The sequence below is a fragment of the Pleurotus ostreatus genome (assembly GCF_014466165.1).
Source record: "Pleurotus ostreatus strain PC9 chromosome Unknown scaffold_7, whole genome shotgun sequence".
NCBI classification, from domain to species: Eukaryota; Fungi; Basidiomycota; class Agaricomycetes; order Agaricales; family Pleurotaceae; genus Pleurotus; species Pleurotus ostreatus.
Window position 1 is genome coordinate 2,124,611 of NW_023503162.1, and position 21,894 is coordinate 2,146,504.

A 21,894-nucleotide genomic window follows, 5' to 3' on the forward strand; every position below is an offset into this window, starting at 1 on the left:
ACTCAGAAAGGGACTAGCTGCAAGCTCGCTGTCTCAATGGCCCCACCAGAGAAAGTGAGCGCAGACCAAAAGGCATTCCTCGAGAACCTCGTGAATGACTACCTCGAGGTCAAGAAAACAGGAGCGTGGGCGAAGTTTTGGGCAAGTACGTTCCAAGCCTGGCTCAAGCTTTGGCCGGAGGATGAAGACGCGGGCATCATGGAAGAGGGCGAGCGAAAAAAGGCACTCACTGACGCAATCGATGAAAGACAGCAGGTGAGTGAAGATTTCCGAGTTTAGGCATACATCGACCCTGACAATTGTCCCAGTATATCAAAACCTGGTTCCGTAATCATGCGGTCCGAAAAGCCAAAGTGTCGAAAAAAGTGAAGTCAGCAAAAAGAACACGCGCTCCACAGCTTCTCGAGCTCTACTCTGAGCAGTACTACAACACTCGGGTCGCCTCTAAAGTAGCCACCATCTTCAATGAGAAAAACCCCCCGGAAACGGTGCGTTTGAAGCTCATTCGCTCTGAGCTTGACAAGGCTTTTCGTTTGGAGCCACCGCACATCCAGGAGCAGATTGTGGAGGAGCACGCCAAGCTGCTGGCAGAGAGTGCTGCAAAGAGAAAACACACCGCAGAGCGCCAGGCTCCCACTCCTCAGAGCTACAATGTGTGCGTACACCATCTTTGGTGATCACATACCTTTACTAACATCTTCTATAGCGGGATCGATTCCATTTCAGCAAACTTTGACATCTTTGAGGAACAAGTTGCTGCAAGCGGTTGGTCGTTTGTCCTCCTGGCGGGCGGACCGGATCCCAAGAACGCAGGCCAAATCAGCACCGTAGCGTAAGTCCATTTGTATTGGGTATATACTCTAACTGACACTATCTTGTTTGAAGCTTTCATAGTGGCAGGAATATACTTGGACTCACACATTCGCAGTACGACCCCAATTTCATGCGGGCTCATGTACCCGCCTTCAAGCGCTTCCTACAGACTTGCTACAGTAAGTAGCAATGCGTGCTTCATCCACCAAAGTTGACTAATGAGGATGTTCATTAGCACCCAAAGACTGTGAGGAACGAGCTCTAAACAAGGCCACCACGTCCGGGTCGAATGGGACCCCATCTCCCGAAAGCCCGGCCCCCAGCCCAAGCCCAGTTCTTGTGCCCCCTGCAACAACCCCGCTCGTAAATGTTCGCCCTACCGTCAAGCCGACTCAAAGAGAGTTCGGTGCCAATGTGGTCGCAGCCGTCGATGTCGCTCAAGTAAACCCCATGCCTGGACCCCCGACAGTTCCGTTCCCCATTGATCCCATGGTGTTCCCCACTGAATACGGCGATGTGAGCGACACAGCTGACCCTACCTTGTGGGATGGGTTCAACGTAGCGGCTGCACTCAACACCATGGACACTAGAACCGATGCGGGATTCATCGGGTACCCCTCCCTTACTGAGGAGCTGGCTGCGCCACTCCCCAGTTTCCTCCTTCCTCTAGCCAGCTTTCCATACTCGTTCAGCACTAACGGTTCTATCGCACCTGGGGTGGTCCCAGATGCTCCCATTGCCAACGGTCTCAATACCGACACTCTCATTGTATCGAACACACCCATTACGAACACACCCATTGTTCCACCCCCTGCGCCCAACGGCCCCCCTACTGTCCCTGTGGCGGGTATCCAGGCTCCTGCCAGTCGAAAAGCCGGTGCCAAGGCTCGGGGCAACCGAAAAGCCAGTACCAAGGCTCGCGTCAGTAAAAAACAGACTGGGACTGTCAACGACAATCCCCCCCTCACTGTCGCCAACGACGCCCTTGCCAACAACAATCCCCCCTTCGCTGTTGCCCACGACGAGCCCGACGAGCTCCCTGTCGCCAACGACGCCCTTGCCAACAACAATCCCCCCTTCGCTGTTGCCCACGACGCAAACGACAATCCCCCCTTCGCTGTTGCCCACGACGAGCCCGACGAGCTCCCTGTCGCCAACGACGCAAACGACAATCCCCCCTTCGCTGTCGCCCACGACGAGCCCGACGAGCTCCCTGTCGCCAATGACGCCAACGACAATCCCCCCCTCGCTGTCGTCAACGACGCCCTCGCCAACAACAATCCCCCCTTTGCTGTCGCCCACGACAAGCCCGACACGCTCCCTGTCGCCAACGACGCCAACGACACACCTACTGTCCCGCTCATCAGCACCAAGGCTCGTGCCAGTCAAAAGCGGCCCAGGAACGACGGTCTCGAGCCCGCACTCATTGTATCTACTAAGCGCCTTCGCAAGACCCAGACGCGCACTGAGATAGAAGCACTCACAGACAAGATCCCCCCAAAGATAAAGGAGAACCGGTATGTTATTTTATGATATCCTGATTCAGAGCTCGCTAATACTTCTCTTTACTTAGTCGCCCTCGCCCACGCCGTTAACTGATTCCTACCAGTATATCTGCGCTCAGTCTTCTGTCGTGTTGTTGTATAGGTTGTCTGTTACGCTTGTTGTCTGTTACTCCATGTGATAATATACCTGCTGCATGTCATATGTATTACACATGAACCACGGCTGAACGTGAGAGCTTAAAAAGTGATACATCACTGCACGCAAAAATGCTCAAAGCCCGTAGCGCCCGCCGATGTGATACATCACTGCTTCAATGTTCATGCAAATTCTCCCAAGTCCGTAGCGCCCAATGTCGCGTAATATCTTCCGAAGTCCTGTGTTTTACCGTATGTTATTTTTCATGACGAAATTCTCACTACGGAAGTACCGTGAGTCGGACGTTTGAATCACAGATAGAACAGGACCCACCGTGAATGACTAAACGAGTGATCAGATATGATAGTGGTATGTTTTATCCCTGACATAACCGCTTTTACAGAATGGAAATACATCTTATTGGGTGTCTAGCAGTGCTAGCAGATAGGGCGGGACGAAACGAGCTGCCCTGCATGTATCCAAGGCTGGTGCATCCGCTACATGATATGTCTTTTTCCATGTTTTTCACCCAGTCAGATTTGGTGGATGTAGATGAATCTATCTCACGCAGAAGACCCTCTCCATCGCTAGATTTCGCCTAGATTTGGAACGGCTTCACCACACGCGATGCTCGCGTGGACAGGAATAGCCCCAACGGGTATGGCGACGCCCAGCCGCATTGGGGGGGAAAGGGCGCTTCCCTCCACCCAACACCTACCATGGGGCGGACGCTGGCGCGCTGCCCTCACGTGTAGGGTCAGGCGTGCTTCACGTGCAACTTTGACATGATGTATCACCCCACAGTGGGAAAATGGGACGAGAACTAGTGGGATTGATATATCACGGTGCCCCGGTGATTACAAGGTAATGATCTATCAGACAAGCCTCTACGCCTGCAGCGTCTCTATCTTAGGGCTAACGATTGACTATGGTTAGTGTTTACTACTTTTTTCAGTGCTCCTCCCACTGAAGAGGAACACAGGTCCATATGCCTTCATGGATGTTTTCAACCCGTTTCATATCTGCAATCATACGGACGAATCTGGGAGATACGCATACATGGTGGGTCGCAGTATTTTTTTGTCCAAGACTCCCGGATTAATGAGTGGACCCAGTACCAACCAAATATGATGTATGTCAAGACTTCGGAAGTGGGTTGATATTTAACTCGTATCTGACCGCGTTCCCTTTGCAGAATCTACGCATTGCGTGCCTTGCTCAACGCGCTGGCCCCTCTGATAGGTGCTGAGATGGAACTCGGCGGTAAAGCTGTCGCAGCAGGTTGGGCCGATGGAGTATCCTCCGACAAGATCAACGAATGGCGCGAGAACGCTGTAGACGCAGTTAAAAATGAAATGGAGAGGGTTATGCAAGAAACCACGTCGCAAGAATATTCCCAGTTAATGCGCAAGGTACCCCTCTCCCCAGGTGTAGCTACAACCGTCTCTGATTCCATTTTCCATCCTTATAGCGCCTCGCTCTTCGTAGAGGGACTCCCCGAGATGACAGCCAATTATTCAAACCTTTATTGAAGATAATGCAGGACCATAGGCTTGACTTCCACTCGACCTTCCGTAAGCTATGTTTCTTCCGCCCCTCAATGCTGGGCTTGGGGTCTTCGGATGCGGCGAATAAGGCGGTCGACGCAACCAACAACCAACCACCGTCGAGTCACACCGGCCTTCCTCCTCTGCAAGCGTTCATAACAGATCTGCTAGCGCTAACCCCAGAGGCTCAGATAATGGACCACGGTCAAGCGACGAGTGATTGGCTCAAGTGGCTGGAGGTGTATTCGACGCGTATTGAGAGTGAAAGGGAAGAATGGGTGCCACATGGAGAGGAGACCGAGTTCGACTACGATGTCAGCCGGGAGAAAGCGGCCAAGGCGACGAATCCAAGATTCGTGCTGCGGCAATGGGTGCTCGAAGAAGTGATATCCAAATGCGAAAAGGATTCGACCAGCGGCAAGAGGATTCTAGCGAAGGTCATGCATGTGGGTGTTCTTGCTCTCCGACGTGATTTTCGTATGACTCACTAAGCTCCGCCGCTCTAGATGGCAAGCAACCCCTTCGAATCATGGGGCGCTGAGGATGATGATAGAACGGAGATTGACCTCGATGCAGAGGAAAGGGAGGAAAGAAGGTACTGCGGAATGGGAGAAAGGCGGTACCTTGGTTTCCAGTGCAGTTGCTCCAGTTGAGACACCTGCGCAAAATGAGTCTGCCAATCACCACTGTCATCCCCCGTATGGTATCTTGATCTACTATTCTATGATTCCCCATTCAACGCAGTAGCCCCACGCAAATGGATCCTTCCTCACCAGAGGTCGGAGTTTCCCTCCCTAAGCCTGCAACGTACGACATTCCGTCGGGTTCACATAACAAATAACCAATGAGCGGAAGTAGAGCAGTTTTATATTTGGCGCGGCAACTGAAAGCACGGACTTAATTTACTTCCGATGTTGTAAGTATGTTTGTCGGCCGGCTTGGCCCCATGACACGTTGTTTATGTCCCTCGAGCGGGGGCGTTGGACAGGCTGTACAGAGTCTTGAAGCGAGGGAGAATCATGACAGGTTTTATGATCTACGAAGGTTACTCAATGGTTGGATTCTTTCGGAGATGCCCAGTGGTGCACATGTGACGGCGTCATCCTCAGACTTTTGTCATTGCAGCGCGAACATAAGGTAAAATCGACGGGGACGATGTTAGAGCCAGGGCAAGTAGCCTCTCAGGTGCTCGTTCCACTAGGTATTCGTTAATGTGAGTGCCGACGCCGACCAAGCAGGAAGATCGATGGGTCCGCGAGGGGCTTGAGAGGTCATCTTGCAAAGTCGGCGACATCGCTTGTGTTCTTGTTCGCGTCTGGCATTGAAATTCGTGGACAACAATGATCAGAAAGAAAGAATTGGGGCTCGAATATGCCTCATTGAGCACAAATTGGCCCCCGTGCAGACATTAGAACGTTCGAGGAGGTGCCACAATGTGTCAAAGTGCCACTGGAAACAACCACGTCCCGACGGAGAGAATTGTTAGGAATGATAGCAAGGAGGAAGAGGGGCTTACTCACCAAAGGACTGTAGCCATCAAGCGAAGAGAAGAGGGAGAATCTCAAAACGGCGAAGGGTCTTGGAGGACGAAAGGTATAAAGTCTGCTCTTTTCATACCACACCTACCTCAGTAGCCCCAACTACTAGAACTCAAGCACAACAAGTTCACTCTTCAGCATCATGCCTTTCTACGCTTATTTCTCTCAGGTCAGGACTCCTTGTTTCTGGTATAAACGGTATGCTCACCTCATCCCCCAGGTCAGCACCGACGTCACTTGGCGCATGGTCATGATCTTTTGCGACGCCGCCACGGCTGACGAATGGTGGCGCGCCGTCTCGGGAGCAAAGTTAGCAGGAGCAAATGCCAACCTGCTCGCCGACATCAAACGCGTCAACCCCCAGTTCTATAACCACAACGTTGCGGTTTTCAACATCCTCAACTTCTTCAGCGATGCACGCCTCAACGAGATTGCACAGCCCTTCCGCGGCCGAGCGTTCGTTATGACTGAGAACGAAAGCACTGCACGAGGAATAGACATCATCCCCGACCAGGGTGCAACTGACCTCATTAGCGGAGACTGGTAAGAGCTTTGCCGATTTGGCTGGTATTAGTGGTAAATGACCACGACCATAGGTTCTACGTCCGCTCCAAGGTTGACCCCTCCACGTACTGGTTCTACGACCCTAGCAGAGGCAGAGTGGTCGCGTCCCACACCAGGCGTACCATGTTCCGCGTGGTCACAAAGAATGTGCCAGAGAAAACGGTTATGATTCGCTCCGACGCTGTGACTTTGTGGGCGTGGGGACAAGATAAGCCTATTCAGATCGACAGCCAGGGAAACCTCACTGGAGGAGGCAATGGCGATTGGACCTTCGAGTTCGAAGACTTGGGTACTGGCCGCTTCGTCGATACCGACGGCGGTGTAGTATATGGCAACATTGCCGACAACGCGCCGAAGAAGCCAGGATGGGAGCTAGTCAATTAAGAGCGTGATATTTCTTAGGAGCTTGAAAGCTGCAGATGTTGGGCATGTCCGATAGTATTTACAGTAGCCTGTAGGGAGTGAAGAATTTATGTGTGAATGATGACTGCACACGTGTGAGCGAATGATATTCACTAACCTGCGACCTAAGAAATGTATTCACAATGGGTTTTCGTGTAGACCTTAATCAAGGTCGTACTTAACTGCGGGCGATAATGGGTGAGAGCGGTTGATATTTTGCCGAACTGTTGCCTAGTCCCAGTTACTTGCTCGTCTACCGCTCGCTCGTCCCTTCTTGACGTCGCTTCGATATGTCTTTTCTTTCCTTCGTTTCGCATTTTCCGCTCGCTCTAAGCTGGCGACGCGTTGCTTCTGCTCTGCCGAGGGCTCATTTCGAATTGGGGCAATAGAGGCTGATAAAACCAGTGAATGAAGCTAGTGTATATGAAGGAGGATGTCATTAGTGAGATTTAGTAGCATTCCGAATTTATAGTTAGCTACTTTTGCAAGACAATCATCGATGTTCTGTGCTTGTGAGCGGGACGACGTAGATGTAATGAGCAAGGATTGGGACGATGAGACATATGTCGGCTGTAGAATTCAACAATCAGAGGATGCTATCCAGAGTCAGATCTAAGTAAGTATACCAATTTGCGTAAGGCAGCGTGTGCCCACATAGGAATCCAAGCCGAGTTCAGGGGGCATCTAAGCGTAACTTTAGTGTTCACTTTGTTCACATTCTGCAGAATATCATGAACTTCGATCCGCCGTATAAACTTATCTGCTCACTTGACCGCCAGGCCCAGAACTTCGCGAAAAGCTCAGTTCGACAACATTCTTAGGTACCTGCTGGCCCTTGAACTGGGCAACCCATTCGCGTGCTTCAGAGGCGTCCTGAGTAGTTACCAAATTTTCCAACCGTGGGGGATTCTTGAGAGCTGGTGAAAATACTCCCGTGCTAGTTGCAAACCCATTTCTGAGACATCGCCAAGGATGGGGAGTCTGGTTACATGCAAATGGTGCGATGGCTCCCTGGAGAACTCGAAGCATGAAGGAAAGAAATTGGCGCTCAGCACTGCCACTCTTTAGCTTCAGGGTCTCAGAGCCGTCGGTGGTACCGGCTCCCCAAGAGTCGTTGTGCAATTCGCCACAAGCTGGCGAAAGAAATCTGGGGAATGGAAACCCCCGCTTAATCCCAGTGAACTTCAACAGGTTATTTCCCTTCACCCACAATGCAGCAAGGCTTTACAACCATTTCACCTGGCGTTCTAGTTTCCTTTGGGGAAGGACTGACTGAGGTCGAGGGCGGAGAAGATCCCAAGTGAGTAGATTATTGTCTTTTGGATACGCTGAACCTGAACTCTTTCGGAGTGTTATCATCGTTTGCGGTTGGCGTAAGTGGGCCACGTTCGCCGCAATTTCAATATAGCTGAGGATAAGAACCCATTGAAAGTCGGCGCCAACCTAGCGCATATAGAAAAATACACGAAAGTGTATAGGGAGAGGTATCCGAACGCGACCATATTCCTATTGCGCTCGTATCACAATTTCTTTTGGAGTTCTGAACGGACAATCGTGAGTGGCACGCGCTATAGCCTTGTAATCGAAACACTCACTTTGGGTTGACTTCGGGCCAGGCCTCGAAGATAATGCCGCTGGTGGCTTGTTTAAACACGCTAGGGTGCATCAAGTTTACCAACGGGCGTCCATCTACTCTCATAGATCCACCACTACCTGTTACTTTATCTCCCCTATCGACACCACGGATCTTGCTTCACTCATTTTCTAATGGTACAGTCTAGAATTGTCATAAACTATAGTACACGCTGACTCTCTGTTCGAAGGCGGATCTCTCAACGTCGTAGCACTGGCAAAGCTATTATCAGTTATGGGATGCACCCCGGTCCGCCACATCTCTGCCATGATCATAGACTCATCCCCCGGAGGCAACTTCACCACTACAAAACGCGCGTTCAGCGGATTCGTCAAGAACCCCATTCTCAAGTATTTGGCGCTCGTCTTCATCCATATCTTCTATTTTTCACTCTACGTCAGAGGGAAGTTGCTAGGCCACCGATCACCCTTTCAGGTAATAACCGACAACTTTGTGAAACCGAACATTCTACCGTGGATGGACGCGCGTACGCCTAGATTGTATGTGTTCTCGAAGACGGATGAGTTAGTGCCGTGGGAGCACGTTGATGCAACGGCGAAGCTGAGCGCGAAGGCTGGGCTGGATACTCGAGTTGAGATGTATGAAGATAGCCCGCATGTTGCTCATGCTCGGACCGATCCTGCGAGATATTGGGGAGCCATTAGAAGGATGTGGGAGGCTGCGTTGAAGACCCAGAATGAGTAACAAGTAATTATGTATGGCACATCAGTTTGCTTGCTTGGGGTCAGGATATTTCTCCACTTCTCGCTAAAGGGGTTGGATCATGTCCAAAGTACAGCACACGCCTTCTCATACATATTTTGTTTATCTCTTACTGGTATGCCAGTGCTATACTCGTAAGGGTGACTGCACACTTTTGTTATTATCCCACAGTTGGCATTTCTTGACTCTGAATTTCCGAAATTCATTCCTCCGTTCCGTTTGGCCACGTGATGCCTGGTTTTAACTTCTACAGTCACCAGAGTCCGTTATCGAAATCAAGCACTCATCTCGACGTGTCCGTCCAGGTAAAAGGCAGAAATGCGAACGCGAGAGCGCTTCGATGTCCTCCTCAATCGTGAGCTTAGCATCTCCGAATCCAGTACCAGCGTGATAGGGTTCTCCACAGCAGTGGATATGCACATCAGGGATGCCGACATTCTCCTGCCTCTCATCAATTGTTATGCAAAGATTGTTAACGACATTGCCCCGTAGGTTGCTGGAGGCGTGACCCACTCATTCGAAGGGGAGGAAAATTGAAGGGATAGCCGCGGGTGAATTTCATTGAACACCGAACTCCATCTCCTCGAGTCCTCCTTTGGGCACCTTGATCATCATCCTCATGAAATTTCTCCCTATTGACATCAATAGTGGACATCAGTAGGTGGGTTGCTCATTCCGGTTGCGATTACTCTGTGCTAACTCAAGCGCATGCATTCTACGTTCGAGTATGTACGCCACAGGATGTGCGTCGAAGCATTGGCCCCTACAACACTTCCGCCCTCCACACCAAAGAACTCCATATCCCCTCCACCGTGGTCATGACCCAGACGATTACTTGGACTGGACTCCGTCGAACCCAACAGTTACCGGTGTACGCTCCGACTCTTTTTGATCATGCTGATCGGTGGTCGCCTTCTATCTTATCTCATCTATACTTCTCCCATTATCGTTTTCATCAGTGGCTTCTGGATCAATCTCGTCCTGTTCACGTTGGTGCAGTACTTCAAAGGCTGGAGCATGGAAGCGAAGGTATACCGGCCAGAAGCAGTGACCGTAGGATCTATCGCCCACACAAGCTCTGGTCCAATAGCACAGTTCGATTCAAGTTGCCTCTGGACTTCGTGCGCATGGACAGGCGCCCAATCCAAAGCTTCTGGATATCCCCCATGCCTAACCACTTCGATCGAGTCAGTACATACTAGTACTCTGAGCTTGAATTCGATCAAAGGATTTCAGGCCAGGATAGCCTCCAGAAGTGGTCATGGGAGGCCCCGAGAACTTAATGTTCATCCATTTCGAGTCGCCCTGACTTCATCAATGGAATTGACAACCATCGCGGTTGTTCAGGCATCGAAGCTATTAGTAGTGGTTCGACGGTCATTGTCTGCGCAATGATGCTCCGAGTCCGAGAAGGTTATCCATTCCTAAATCCGCCAGATGTACGTCCGTTGTGCACGGCCAGTTAGGGGCGTGCGGATGGAGGATCTAATATAAGCCCCTCCTATGAAGAAGTATTCCTTCAACGCATGTAGATGTTTATTTGAGCTTCGCCGGGACATGGACTGAGCCTGGCCGGCGCTCCTCAGCTGCTTGTATTCCTGGATAGGCTTCCTTGGGTTTCGGTGTGGCTGGAAACAGTTCAACCGTATTTGAAAGCTCATTCAATCATGAAGTACTAATGCCATTAGCGAAACTGCATCAGAAGAGCTATTGCCACTTATTGCAGGCAACCTTCTTGTCTTGTGCAATCAAGGCAGCCTCCAAAACCCCATTACTCGTTGGTCCATGAAACCATCATCCGTCCCGGCGGCACTGAGGTATATCAGCATCCGTGATGTCAACGTTAAGCGAGAAGGAATGGGCTCCTTTCGCGGTGCTTGAAAACGGATGCCGCTAAGGTGTGGACGATCGAAAAGTAGCGAGTAAATGAGTGCCGGAGCATGGTTTCACAGTCAATGGCCTCGAGGCGAGTCGTTTGTACTCTAGTCGCGATGGATGGGAATGATTGACGAAGGCTTCTAGGTAAAATCGTGGTGACCGCATTGGACAATATGGGTTCCTGTAGGCTGATCAGAGGGGCTAGCAAAGGAGTCCTCGGATGTCTGGTATACTAAGCTGTAAGCTGCTCCACAGTAAGTAGTAGATGAACGTTTGAACCCGTGCGCGCCCCTTGTGATCGAATCTTTCGATCGGCGTAAAACTGATAGCGCCACCGCCATATGTTCTCGAAGGCTTCGACCACCGGTGGAATGAGAAAGCGAGGCGGTACTGGTAGTAGCCTATTGAGCGTAAGCGCCATAGCTCCAATGTCGTTTGCTAGTTGACTATGGATTCATATACGATGAAAGCCGATTAGGGAGTGGAAACTTACATTTATGTGACTTGTCAATCCTTTTTGGATGCTGGATGCTGGAGCATTGAATAGGTCTCCAAATAGCGACCCCATAAGCTCTAGCTTTCAATAGGATGATAGAAGCCGGTGCCGTACACCAGGTATGTATACGGTCTAAGCAGCGAATGGAAACAATGGAACGTTATGCAATTTCCTTCGGTCATGAGAGGTTGAGCATCTTTGCGATGATTCTATCGTAACGTTCGAAATGTGAGACAGATCAGACATCCGTGGATGAAGACACGAATCCATTCGAGTTAGACGTTGGACGCCGCTGCGCACCTGATACGTTGACTCTTGAAGCAAAACGCCAGGGTTGAAGCAATCGCTCTCGGCGCTGGTGAAACTGTCAGAATCAATTCATCGGCACAATACAGTTAAGCTTCGCAGTGGGCTTCGTTCACTATCAGAACGGCGTGATACTCATACTTCCCATGGATGGTTCTTTTACTCGGCGATGTGCTAATTTTCTAGTTCGGCGATGTTTTTTTGCGAGAAGGAAGTGCATTTTGATGATACAAAACTGCCTAAATATGGAGGTCGCCAGGGAAACAAAACAATTAAGGCACCACTGCCTTCCTAAATCGGCTAGGCGCTGGGCGCCTAACACTCGACGTACACATAGCCAAACAGCAATCGGAGAGATTAATGCTGCATGCGCGGTTGGATTGAGTTCAGCACTTCTTTCCTTCCTTTCATTTTCTTCCTTTCCTCGTCGTTATATAACGTCCACGCCGTGGCCTCACATTGGCAAGGACTCTCACCTTCCTTCGTCCGACACTCCCTCTTCCCTCACCCACAATGTCACCCGTAACGACATTCCTCACTCTCGTAACTGCAGCATCCGTAGCCAATGCGTACTGGCTAATGGGAATCGGTGAGTTCAGCTGCGGCCGACGGTAGGCAGAAACTTTGGCTGATATAGTTTATTTGTAGAGAACTTCATTACTACTGAACGGCTTGATCCCATCGTCAACCCCGGCACCATTTCTTCGCATGTCCACTCAGGTGAGCTATCAGTCTACGGCGTGTTGACGGTTACCAAATATGCATCTAGTTCTTGGTGGAAGCAACTTTGCGATGACCACCGACACCGCCAAGCTTCGCCAGAGTCAATGCACGTCAATCCCCATTGCAGAAGACAAGTCCAATTACTGGTTCCCCGTACGTTATCCATTCTGTCCACAATGGAGCTTGACACTGACGAATCCTTCTGTAACGTTCAGCATCTTTACTTCCAGTGCGTATTTTTTTCGGTTTCACTATTTGTCCCGTGTACGAAACTTGTTTGTCTCACCTGTGCCTTGTTTTTTAGATGGGCCAATGGCAACTTCTCTAGCTTGACGGGTGGCGCCGTGATGTGAGTTCCATTCATCAGCCTCATCACAGCACCTATTAAAACATGTTTGATCTGTCCTCGCGTTCTAATTTCCGTATGATAGTTGTGCGTTTTTCTTCGCTGTTGGTGTGCGTGAACAAGACTGACATGTCTCATGGCAATCATTAGATTACTTGTTCGACGATAAGCCTGGTACTACGACGGCATTTCCCGATGACGTGAGTCTAACATTCGCGTTCCCGTACTTCTGGAAGGATGTTAACCTCGCGATTCGATATCAGTTCCGGATGCTTAGTGGTAAGTTGAATTGCAGATGATAAGCCAAGCCATATATAATAACGCCTGTCTTTTTAGGCAGCCCTCTGCTCCGCACTTACGACAGTAATAGCTTTGCGCAACAGGCCGTTACTTTCCTTTGCCTTGACTTCAATGGTCAAACCACGAGGCATAGCGAACTCCCGAATAAGGTTTGCCCATCCGGTGTCCGCGCACAGATCGTGAGTAACGCTTGCTACCTTCATGAAACGCTATATTAATTTAATTATATGACAGAACTTTCCCAACTGCTGGGATGGCAAGGTATGGGACGGATTTAGCTCTTCAACCGTATAAAATGCGATGTTGATGCTCCCTCCAGAACACTGATTCTCCGGACCACAAGTCGCACGTCGCTTTCCAAGCTAATGGTCCTGATACGGGTGGATGCAAGGATCCTAAGTTCCCTATCACGCTTCCCCGTATCTTCATTGAAGTATATTGGGATACCAACAAGTACCCGCGTGATCAGGCCATGAACAAGGATCAGCCTCTTGTGTTCTCACATGGCGACCCCACTGGCTACGGATACCACGCTGGTAATTACCATTGTCTATTTCACATCGAGTCGCCCTGATGGTTTCTTGTAGATTTCATCAACGGTTGGGATGCTGGTGTTCTCCAGAAAGCTGTCGATGGATGCAACTGCAACATTTACGGTGATCCTAAGTGCTGTAACGACAAAGGGATTTTCACCCTCACCAAGGACAAGAAGTGCTACATCACTCCTACCGTTGACGAAACCAGTAAGTCAAATCTGACGGTCGAACCTCATCCAGCGGAGTCACTAACTTTTTTGGCTTCAGCTACGGGCATGCTCACCAAACTCCCCGGTAACAACCCCGTGCAGCCCGCTGGGAAGACCGCCACGATGTTCCCCGAGACCTCAAGGCCAGCACTCCTTGCGCCCGTCAGGGTTTACACAGATGCCAACAACCCAGCCCCGAGAGGTCAGGTTGTGACTCCTGGCTCAAATGGAGACGCTGGTGTCCGGACTTCATCTACTGCAGCCGCCAGTACCTCCGCCGCCTCATCTAGCGTTGCGCCCGCTTCGTCCCCGATTGTTGTGAAGCCCGCTTCGTCCACTCCGGCCGCCGCTTCGAGTGCCGCGCCCGTTCCAACGTCTCCCGATGCCGGGAATACTTTCATTGCTATCCCAAGCTCCAGCGGCGGCGCGACATCTCCAGCAGTCACCGGTTCTGCATCCTCAACCCCTGCTCCTGCACCCACTTCGTCGACCCCATCCCCAGCTAATGATAATCAAGACGGCGACGATGACGAAGATTGCGATGAAGATGACGACGACGAACCTGCTGCTCCTTCTGGTTCTTCGTCCGCCGCGCCCGCACCCAAACCTACGGCCGCTCCATCTACCACATCACCGGATGCCGGCGATGAAGACGGCGATGACGAGGATTGTGACGAGGACGAGCCTTCTTCTCCCGACTCTTCCCCTTCCTCCGTACCTACCCCAGCTACCTCTTCCCCAGCCAGCACCAATGGCGACGCTGACGATGAGGATTGTGACGATGAGGAGCCCTCGACTCCCGCTTCTTCATCTCCCGTGTCCAAACCTACTTCAGCCCCTTCATCTTCAGATAGCGGCGCCGATGATGAGGATTGTGATGATGATGATAAGCCCTCTCCCGCTCCCAAGCCTTCAGCTTCTTCATCCCCGGCCAAGACCGACGATAACGGCGATGCTGAAGATTGTGACGATTCCGAACCTTCCTCGCCTACCACTACCCCCGCCTCACCTGCTCCTACTGTCATCCTCGCACCCGCGCCCGCTGCTTCGTCTGCTGCCCCAGCCAACGGTTCGAACTCGTACAAGATATCCTACAAGAACGGTGTCAAGTGCAAAGTCCGCGACTCTTCGGGCCTGGGCAAGCAGTTCAATCAATACGTTAAGCGCGACTTCAGCAAGGCCGTTCACGGGCACGCCAGGCGACCTTTCTCCCATGACCTTTCCGCTGGTCGACGCCGGTTCGCGCAGTCTCGGATGCAAGCCCTCTGAGCAGCTTCCGGTTTTTTTTTGCTTTCCCCCTCGCTCTGTTCTGTTCACGACCTGTCATGAAAGTCCATTGTATTCCTATTTTCTTCTGTTCGTCGTGCTAGATGCGCTATGTATATACGTCTCATCTCTATCGCTGTCGATTCCTCTGCATATCTGTCTCCTCTCCCTCACCCCTTCGCCTCCCAGTGATGCGTTGCTTTCGCAAACCTGGCGCCGATGCTCTTCCTACGTACGCCCGCATATTCAGAGCTAGTCTACTGGAGTTGGTGTCCTACAATTTCTATTATAGCCGGCGCCTCCCCCCACTACTTATTTGTGGTACTCCTTTGTCTTCTACATAGTCCCGTGTTGACTATACTTGGAGCCGTAGTCTCTTGAAAATTTGAAGTCTTATACATATCCTACCCGCGCGTGGAATGAGAGTTTCGAGCGCTTGAACTTGGGGACATCTGATCTCCGTAACTCTTCCCCAATAATACCATGGTTTTCGGGCGCGAATCCCGTACTGACTTCGTGATCGATGTACGAGGACGTAGTGGGCCGTTCCAGGATTGCTGAAAGAAGAAAAGGTATTTCACTGGCGCTCCTAGCCCCTAGATAGCGTCGGACAGGAACAAGGTAACGTGATTGATTGCTGTTGCCCTTTGCCAAGCCGAGGCGGCGAAGCCCCACTTCGCACATTGTCCTTGTTTGGTCTGCCTTTTGTCAACCTCGAAGCCACCTCCACCAACTCTACCGCAACATCGACGACGTTCCAACGTCTTCCGCCATGGCCACCATATTCGAGGGTCTCTTTCCTGCATTGCGTGAGGGACCCATCTTGCAGCGCCGCCGCCCGCATGATTCCATTGAAGTCATCGATGTTGATGAGCTTGACGATGAAGAAATTGCAGCCTTGCAACGGCCCCTCCAGCGGAGGCGCATACAAACGCCTCAAGAACATATTGAAACTATCTCCCTCCTCGACAGCGATGAGGACGAGCCGCAGATAGTCGCGTCCACCAGTGCTTCTCAGACAGGAGGTGAGTAATGCTCTATTAGGGAATAGGCCTCACTGGTGCTCATAATGTTTGTGGGAATGTAGCGTCCCACTCACGCCTGAGGTCGTTGCCCCCGCCGCCCCAGCGCAACGACATTCCGCCTGTGCCACCCATTCCCCGGCGTCTCGCCGGTCACCAAAGCTTCGTTCCGATGCGGCATCGGCCTCCTCCCCATCCGGACGGCCTCATCCGTCCGTCTTCCCGACCGTTTGAATTCGAAGCCCACATGCAAGGCGGTCCGTCCACTCGACGAACAAACTCTAATGGTCCAGCTCGCAATTCAATTATCGTCCCTATCCGGGGCGCAGAGCCTTCGCACCACGTACCTGTCATGGGATTCGGCGGCGCGATTCTACAGCTGCGCAATCAGAGAGAATCACCAGAGCGTCGAGTTAGGCGCGGCCCTCGGGTGCAAAGGCCTGCTCGCACTCGACATTTCTACTCGGCATTCGATCGCCTGGACGATCACGATATAATGGAGCCGCCCTTCTTCTCGGAGTGGAACATGTTGATGCATGTCCTCGACGCCCCCGAAGCCCGTAAGGAGATTGATTACTCTCCGCACTACACACACTCCTCCAAACCTGAGGCGGGGTTCACGTTTGACTTTGCCTCCGATGATGCGGTTTCCGACAGACCGTCCACGTCTTTCCCCGTAACATCTTCGGAGAATCCCATTGTTTTAACAGATGAGGACACAGAAGCAGGTCCATCCTCCAGCGTGCGATGCGACACACAAAATAAGCAGATGAAGACGCTTCTTGTATGCGCTTGCTGTTCGAAACCTTTGTTGCTGAATAGCCATACATCTTCCAAAGGCCCGGTGGAGGAGCGGAAGCGTCGTATATGGGCTCTTCGGTGCGGGCACCTTATTGATGGCGAGTGCTTGGACAATATCAGCACACCTGGCGTTCCCTCTTCAGATACCGTCGTTCCTTCTGCCTCGGGCAAGAACAAGGGCAAAGCGAAGGCGGCGGACCTGGAAGATGAACCTGGCAGCGATGGAGGAAGTGAGAGCGCCGATGGGTACGACGACGATCTTATACCAGCACCTCGTTATCCGTTAAGACATCGAGCTCTCCACCTCCTTGGACCTGGGACGAATGATTATGACACCTTCTTGCAAGCATCGAATTACCCCCTGCGCAACCGGCCACTACACGCACCTCTTGCTGCACCTCTTGGCACCTCGGCACGACGTGGCGGATCGAAGGCGAACACGAGGCGTTCACGGCGGGGGAAGAAGCAGACATTTGAATGGCCGTGTCCGGTTGCTGGGTGTGAACAGACGCACGCAAGCGTGCGAAGTGGTGATGGAGGATGGGAACCGGAAAAGGACTCTGTTGGGCGCGGAGGCAAAGTAACGAAACCGGGAAGAGGGGTAGTTGCTGTCTTTGCGTAATTGTTGAATATGTATCTGTATGTACTGGCATTGGTATCGTGTGCTAGTAATGCTATATTGCACGTGTATCACGTCCCCAGCAAGTCTCTGTTAGTATATCGGTTAGTACACGCGCCTGTCACGCGCGAAAGCTGGGTTCGACTCCCAGACAGAGAGTTCCGAGTCTTTTTACTCACGTAATCACGCGACCACGACGTCATTACTTTGGTCTCAAGTTCAGTCCGCGCATTGAGCTCATCCTTTTCGGTGCGCCAGTCAGACTGGTCCAACTGCTCTTGAATCAAAGTTGAGTTCCGCTCAGATGTATATAATCCCATCCCTCGTCGCCCAACACCCCCATCTCTCTCTCTCCCCGACCAACACAATCGCCTACCTTACATACCCGTCCTAATCACCGGATACCAAGATGATCAACTATCTCTATATCCTAGCCTCACTCTCTCTATTCCACACCGCCTTGGGCGCTGTCGCTGCAGCTCCAGGTCCTCAAAACGGAACCGACACGACAGCCGTCCATCTCGTCAATCGAAACGTATTTGGCGAACGAGTTGTGTCTCTTAACGTCACAAACAAGGAACAATTCGCGTACGTATCTTTGCCGTTGCTGATGTGCCATGCCTGGATTAATCACGCCACATCTAGTATACAGCTGCCCGAGTACGTGTATTCTACGCGTATGGCTACTTGGCTGACCATTCTACGTCAGGTCGGACGATACGGACATTGACACTAGCAAGACCTTCGGCCACTCCCCTCGTGTTTGGTATTCCCACGGTAACACAACGAACGGCCAAGAGACACTTGCGCAAGACTTCTTCAGCACGTCAGCGACCAGCAAAGAGGGCGGAAAGAACGGCGCAGGATTCGTGCAGCGTCAGCCCGGCCCTTTCTCTGCTTTGATATTTTCTAACTTGTCAATCTGCAGTCGCCGGGTGCATCAACTTAGGCAAAGCTCCCCAACTCAACCCTAGCGACAAGGGCGGCTTCTACCATGACACGCCCGGGGACCAAGCCGAGGACCTTCAAAGAAGTCGATGCGAGGGCTACACGCACTTTGTAGAATGTGTCCAGCCAAGGAACAGGCAGTTTATCCTGAGGTGCTGTAACGACAAGGAAGATTGTCCAACTCCTAGCGGCAGCCGTAAGTCCCTTTCACGTCGACATATGCTCTCTAGCTAACTTGGTGGCAGAGAAATGCAGCGATGTCCTCAGCGGCTCCTATGGCACCTGTTCCGAAGCCAGAACGTAGATTTGGTTCACACTTTCTTATACTTACACTACTAGGTCGTTTGGGGAATATGGATGTCTTTGTGACCCTCGAGAATCTGAGTCGAATTTTCTTCATGCCAATTTTTGCACTTTTTTCGTGAGCTACTTTGATCCTCGACTAAAGACTTTGGAAGAGCCACCTCCCCACTGGTCATGTGATTGTCCAAGGGTCGCGCGAGCTCAGCAACGTACTTAACACGCAACACTCTCGTAACAGCCACTCACAACTGCCCATCATGAGTCAGGAAACAGCGCAGCTCCCAATGTCACCATTCGACAAGAAAACGGAGTCGACGGACGTGATCTTACGCTCGTCAGACGGATTAGAATTTCATGTCCACAAACTTGTGCTGTCGCTCGCCTCCCCGTTCTTCAGTGACATGTTCTCTCTTCCACGCCGGCGGGATTCTGAAGAAGCGGAGGAGAATAGCGTCGACATGGAAGAATCTAGCAGTGTTTTGGACAAGCTTCTCAGATTCTGCTACCCCGTAGATGAGCCACTTTTAGACGACACAAAGCTCGCCTTGGATTTACTCAGCGCCACCATCAAATACGACATGGACGGACCTACATCTCGTGTCAAACGCATCATAATGTCTCCCTCAGTAATCGCAGAAAACCCACTTCTTATCTACTCGGCTTCCTGCAAACTTGGGCTCGCCGATGAAGCGAAACTAGCTGCGAAGATAAGTCTGCGGTACCCTATGCTCACATTAGGCACACAAGGATTGCAGAATCTCCCCGCCCTGGCGTATCATCGGTTTCTGGTCTATCACCAGAAATGCTCGATCACTGCTTCTGAGCTTGTGTGCAAAGCCGACTGGCTGCCGACCGATACCTGGGACTTTTCGAGGCTCTTTGTGCAGGGGACTTGCAACTCGCCGTGCTGCTCGGGGGTGTATTGGGGCGGTATATCGACGAGGAAGTGGATTGGGGACTATATGAACCATGTAAGGGAGAGGCTGCGGATGAGGCCGTCGCCGTTGGTCGTTTACGAGGAGGAGACGCTTGCGCACAGCCTAAAGCTCGCGGGGCGGTGTATAGTGTGCGGACCGACGGCGCACCAGAACCTGAGCCGCTTTGCGAAGGAGCTGTTGGCACCTGTCGTTGAGGACGCTCTCGAGAAGGCGAGTCGGGTTCACTTCTGACAAATGCGGAGATTGGGCGCTCACACGTCTATCCAACCATCTGCCCTAGATCGAGCTCGAGTTCGATGACTCGTAGGAATAGATAAGTATACGCGCGGTGCTGAATGTGAGATTGTCTGTTGGAGTGCGATACATGCTTGTTAGAGCAAGGAAGCGAGTTACCAGGTCGAGAAACGCTGAATCGCAGAATCGCAGATATGCGATGGCGAGCTGGACTATTCACCTCTTTCGTTCTACGGTCCAAGTCATCTTCTACGCTCTCTAGGTCACCCACGTCCTACGCGAGATTGCTCACCGCGGTAGTGCTGGGCGTTCGTGTGTGACACGCTGCTGGGCGACCTAACAGATAGGCGATGACTTCGATTTACGTCGACGACAAACGCAACAGACTCGGGCCTCTGTCCAACTTGGTCCAACTAACCTTGTCATACTTGTCCTACTTGTCATAAAATGGGATCTGCGAAAAGGTATATAAGCCCGCATTCTTCGTCGAACGCCCCAACATCTCCTTTTCTTCCCGACTATCACCATCGCCTAAGCTACATACCCGCCCGCCCTAATCCCCGTACAGATGATTCACTGCCTCTATATCCTAGCAGCGCCCTGGATCTCGTCCAACGCCAGGTTCTGGGTACGAAGTCCATCTATATCAACCCCGAGAGAATGGAATACATGTACGCGTCGTCTAACTTGTTGATCTAACACAAACGCCTTTATTCCTGGGTATGTACTTGCATTCATCATATCCACTCATGTCATGGCGATTTGCGGTTGGGCTGACTGGGTGCTGTTGCTTTCTTGGTGCCTTACACCTTGGTATCTTACACCCTAAGGCATGGGGCCAGGACTGATGAGAGCAAGTAGATACCCGACGGGCTTGTGTTTTCTACTCTTACCGCAACGAGACGGACGCCGAATACCAGTTTGACAAGGACTTCCTGAAGGCCACGCCGGAACTCAGCCGACCAACGAGCGGGGCGGAGGATATCGTGCAATGTACGCTTCATACTCTCTTCTCTTCTTGTGTATTATCTGACCAGGTGTGATAATCTCATATGCAGTCACCGGGTGCATGGACAGGGCCAATTATCCGAGCCAGCTCAACCCCGAGGACGAGGACGGAGTCTACCACAACCTCGACGGCGACAACGCCACCGATCTCTCCGGGCGGCGGTGCGAGGCCTTCGAGTGGTATGTGGAGTGTCTGCAGCCGGCGAGCGGGCAGCTTGCGGTAAGGTGCAGGCGCATTGTCCGGTTCCTGGCTGCTTATTCATTCTGCGCCGGCGGTGACCTGATTTTGGTTTGGTGACAGAGATGTTGAGAGGAAGGAGCCTGGAAAAGAGGAAGATGGAGGTAATGATGCAGCCTAGGCTTATTTATCACTATAACTATATCGGCGCGTTTTTAAGAGTGCAGGTATGGATATCTTTGAACCCTCTTGTGAGTAACCCGCGGCCCTGCCAGTGTCTCTGTGTGATCTGGTATGATCGAGTCTGGCCACGTGACCGCGACAGACCACTTATAGTCCGTCGCGTCCTAGGGCGTCGCTGGTTTGCTAAACAGGTTCGAAACGGCCCCCCGCGCACACAACGCCAGCAGTAACACTGGCAAGAAGCCTGGAATAAGCTTATTGATGGATCTAGTAGCAGTACGTTGAACATACATGTCAAACCCTGCTGTCGACTGTTGGCACACGCCGAGCCAACGCCGAGCTTTCTCCCAGCGCCTACTCATCATGCTTCCGCTCGAACTTGTCTTTCAGATAGTCGACTATGACTATCTCTCACTTTACGAAGAATACACTGATACCATAGCGCCAATGATCCATACTTGCTCTCTCTCGGTCCTCACTACGTGCTCGCTCGTATGCCATGCGTGGGACATCTGCCGTCCCCTCATCTTCCGCGCAATCTGCAGATTCCCCACCAGGCTCTCCTTCCTGCCTTGTGAGGCCCCCATCTCCCCAGATACACACTCGACCTCTGCCTGCGCTTTGGGACTTATACCGTGAGCCCACCACGAAGTCAGCAAAAGTCGAAAATACCGTAGCCTGCAAACCACGCCTTCATTTCCCCTGTTCGATAACGATGGAGGTAACTAGATTCAAGATG

The 21,894-nt window shown here is 51.7% G+C and overlaps 10 protein-coding genes and 1 non-coding gene across 11 annotated transcripts; 10 read left to right on the forward strand and 1 right to left on the reverse strand.

Moving 5' to 3' along the window:
* Positions 1-36: 36 nt before the first annotated feature.
* On the forward strand, positions 37-2,408 carry PC9H_009975 (uncharacterized protein; the record flags this gene model as incomplete). The annotated part of the gene is made up of 6 exons (XM_036779470.1): positions 37-255; positions 309-655; positions 707-832; positions 895-992; positions 1,049-2,330; positions 2,387-2,408. 6 exons carry the CDS (start codon positions 37-39, stop codon positions 2,406-2,408), a joined length of 2,094 nt encoding a protein of 697 aa, XP_036628859.1.
* Positions 2,409-3,321: 913 nt separating this feature from the next.
* Positions 3,322-4,654, forward strand: PC9H_009976 (uncharacterized protein; the record flags this gene model as incomplete). The annotated part of the gene is made up of 6 exons (XM_036779471.1): positions 3,322-3,385; positions 3,437-3,516; positions 3,570-3,586; positions 3,650-3,866; positions 3,926-4,447; positions 4,508-4,654. 6 exons carry the CDS (start codon positions 3,322-3,324, stop codon positions 4,652-4,654), a joined length of 1,047 nt encoding a protein of 348 aa, XP_036628860.1.
* A 1,027-nt stretch (positions 4,655-5,681) lies between these two features.
* Positions 5,682-6,487, forward strand: PC9H_009977 (uncharacterized protein; the record flags this gene model as incomplete). The annotated part of the gene is made up of 3 exons (XM_036779472.1): positions 5,682-5,708; positions 5,760-6,082; positions 6,136-6,487. The coding sequence occupies 3 exons, from the start codon at positions 5,682-5,684 to the stop codon at positions 6,485-6,487; spliced, it is 702 nt and encodes a 233-aa protein (XP_036628861.1).
* A 249-nt stretch (positions 6,488-6,736) lies between these two features.
* Positions 6,737-7,534, reverse strand: PC9H_009978 (uncharacterized protein; the record flags this gene model as incomplete). Its single annotated transcript, XM_036779473.1, has 4 exons — positions 6,737-6,919; positions 6,986-7,075; positions 7,132-7,224; positions 7,274-7,534. 4 exons carry the CDS (start codon positions 7,532-7,534, stop codon positions 6,737-6,739), a joined length of 627 nt encoding a protein of 208 aa, XP_036628862.1.
* A 182-nt stretch (positions 7,535-7,716) lies between these two features.
* Positions 7,717-8,843, forward strand: PC9H_009979 (uncharacterized protein; the record flags this gene model as incomplete). The annotated part of the gene is made up of 5 exons (XM_036779474.1): positions 7,717-7,805; positions 7,856-7,878; positions 7,938-8,059; positions 8,122-8,275; positions 8,329-8,843. The coding sequence occupies 5 exons, from the start codon at positions 7,717-7,719 to the stop codon at positions 8,841-8,843; spliced, it is 903 nt and encodes a 300-aa protein (XP_036628863.1).
* Positions 8,844-12,054: 3,211 nt separating this feature from the next.
* On the forward strand, positions 12,055-14,924 carry PC9H_009980 (uncharacterized protein; the record flags this gene model as incomplete). Its single annotated transcript, XM_036779475.1, has 12 exons — positions 12,055-12,130; positions 12,190-12,261; positions 12,311-12,417; positions 12,480-12,493; positions 12,569-12,613; positions 12,696-12,718; positions 12,761-12,889; positions 12,947-13,089; positions 13,145-13,171; positions 13,230-13,446; positions 13,498-13,653; positions 13,714-14,924. 12 exons carry the CDS (start codon positions 12,055-12,057, stop codon positions 14,922-14,924), a joined length of 2,220 nt encoding a protein of 739 aa, XP_036628864.1.
* Positions 14,925-15,693: 769 nt separating this feature from the next.
* PC9H_009981 (uncharacterized protein) lies at positions 15,694-17,366 on the forward strand (the record flags this gene model as incomplete). The annotated part of the gene is made up of 2 exons (XM_036779476.1): positions 15,694-15,946; positions 16,009-17,366. The coding sequence occupies 2 exons, from the start codon at positions 15,694-15,696 to the stop codon at positions 17,364-17,366; spliced, it is 1,611 nt and encodes a 536-aa protein (XP_036628865.1).
* An 84-nt stretch (positions 17,367-17,450) lies between these two features.
* On the forward strand, positions 17,451-17,522 carry PC9H_009982. Its single transcript has one exon. It is a non-coding gene; the product is annotated as a tRNA-Asp (tRNA).
* A 250-nt stretch (positions 17,523-17,772) lies between these two features.
* On the forward strand, positions 17,773-18,615 carry PC9H_009983 (uncharacterized protein; the record flags this gene model as incomplete). The annotated part of the gene is made up of 5 exons (XM_036779477.1): positions 17,773-17,951; positions 18,009-18,023; positions 18,073-18,239; positions 18,292-18,507; positions 18,557-18,615. 5 exons carry the CDS (start codon positions 17,773-17,775, stop codon positions 18,613-18,615), a joined length of 636 nt encoding a protein of 211 aa, XP_036628866.1.
* A 256-nt stretch (positions 18,616-18,871) lies between these two features.
* Positions 18,872-19,783, forward strand: PC9H_009984 (uncharacterized protein; the record flags this gene model as incomplete). The annotated part of the gene is made up of 1 exon (XM_036779478.1): positions 18,872-19,783. The coding sequence occupies one exon, from the start codon at positions 18,872-18,874 to the stop codon at positions 19,781-19,783; it is 912 nt and encodes a 303-aa protein (XP_036628867.1).
* A 752-nt stretch (positions 19,784-20,535) lies between these two features.
* PC9H_009985 (uncharacterized protein) lies at positions 20,536-21,153 on the forward strand (the record flags this gene model as incomplete). Its single annotated transcript, XM_036779479.1, has 4 exons — positions 20,536-20,599; positions 20,648-20,779; positions 20,845-21,037; positions 21,096-21,153. The coding sequence occupies 4 exons, from the start codon at positions 20,536-20,538 to the stop codon at positions 21,151-21,153; spliced, it is 447 nt and encodes a 148-aa protein (XP_036628868.1).
* Between the last annotated feature and the right edge of the window lie 741 nt (positions 21,154-21,894).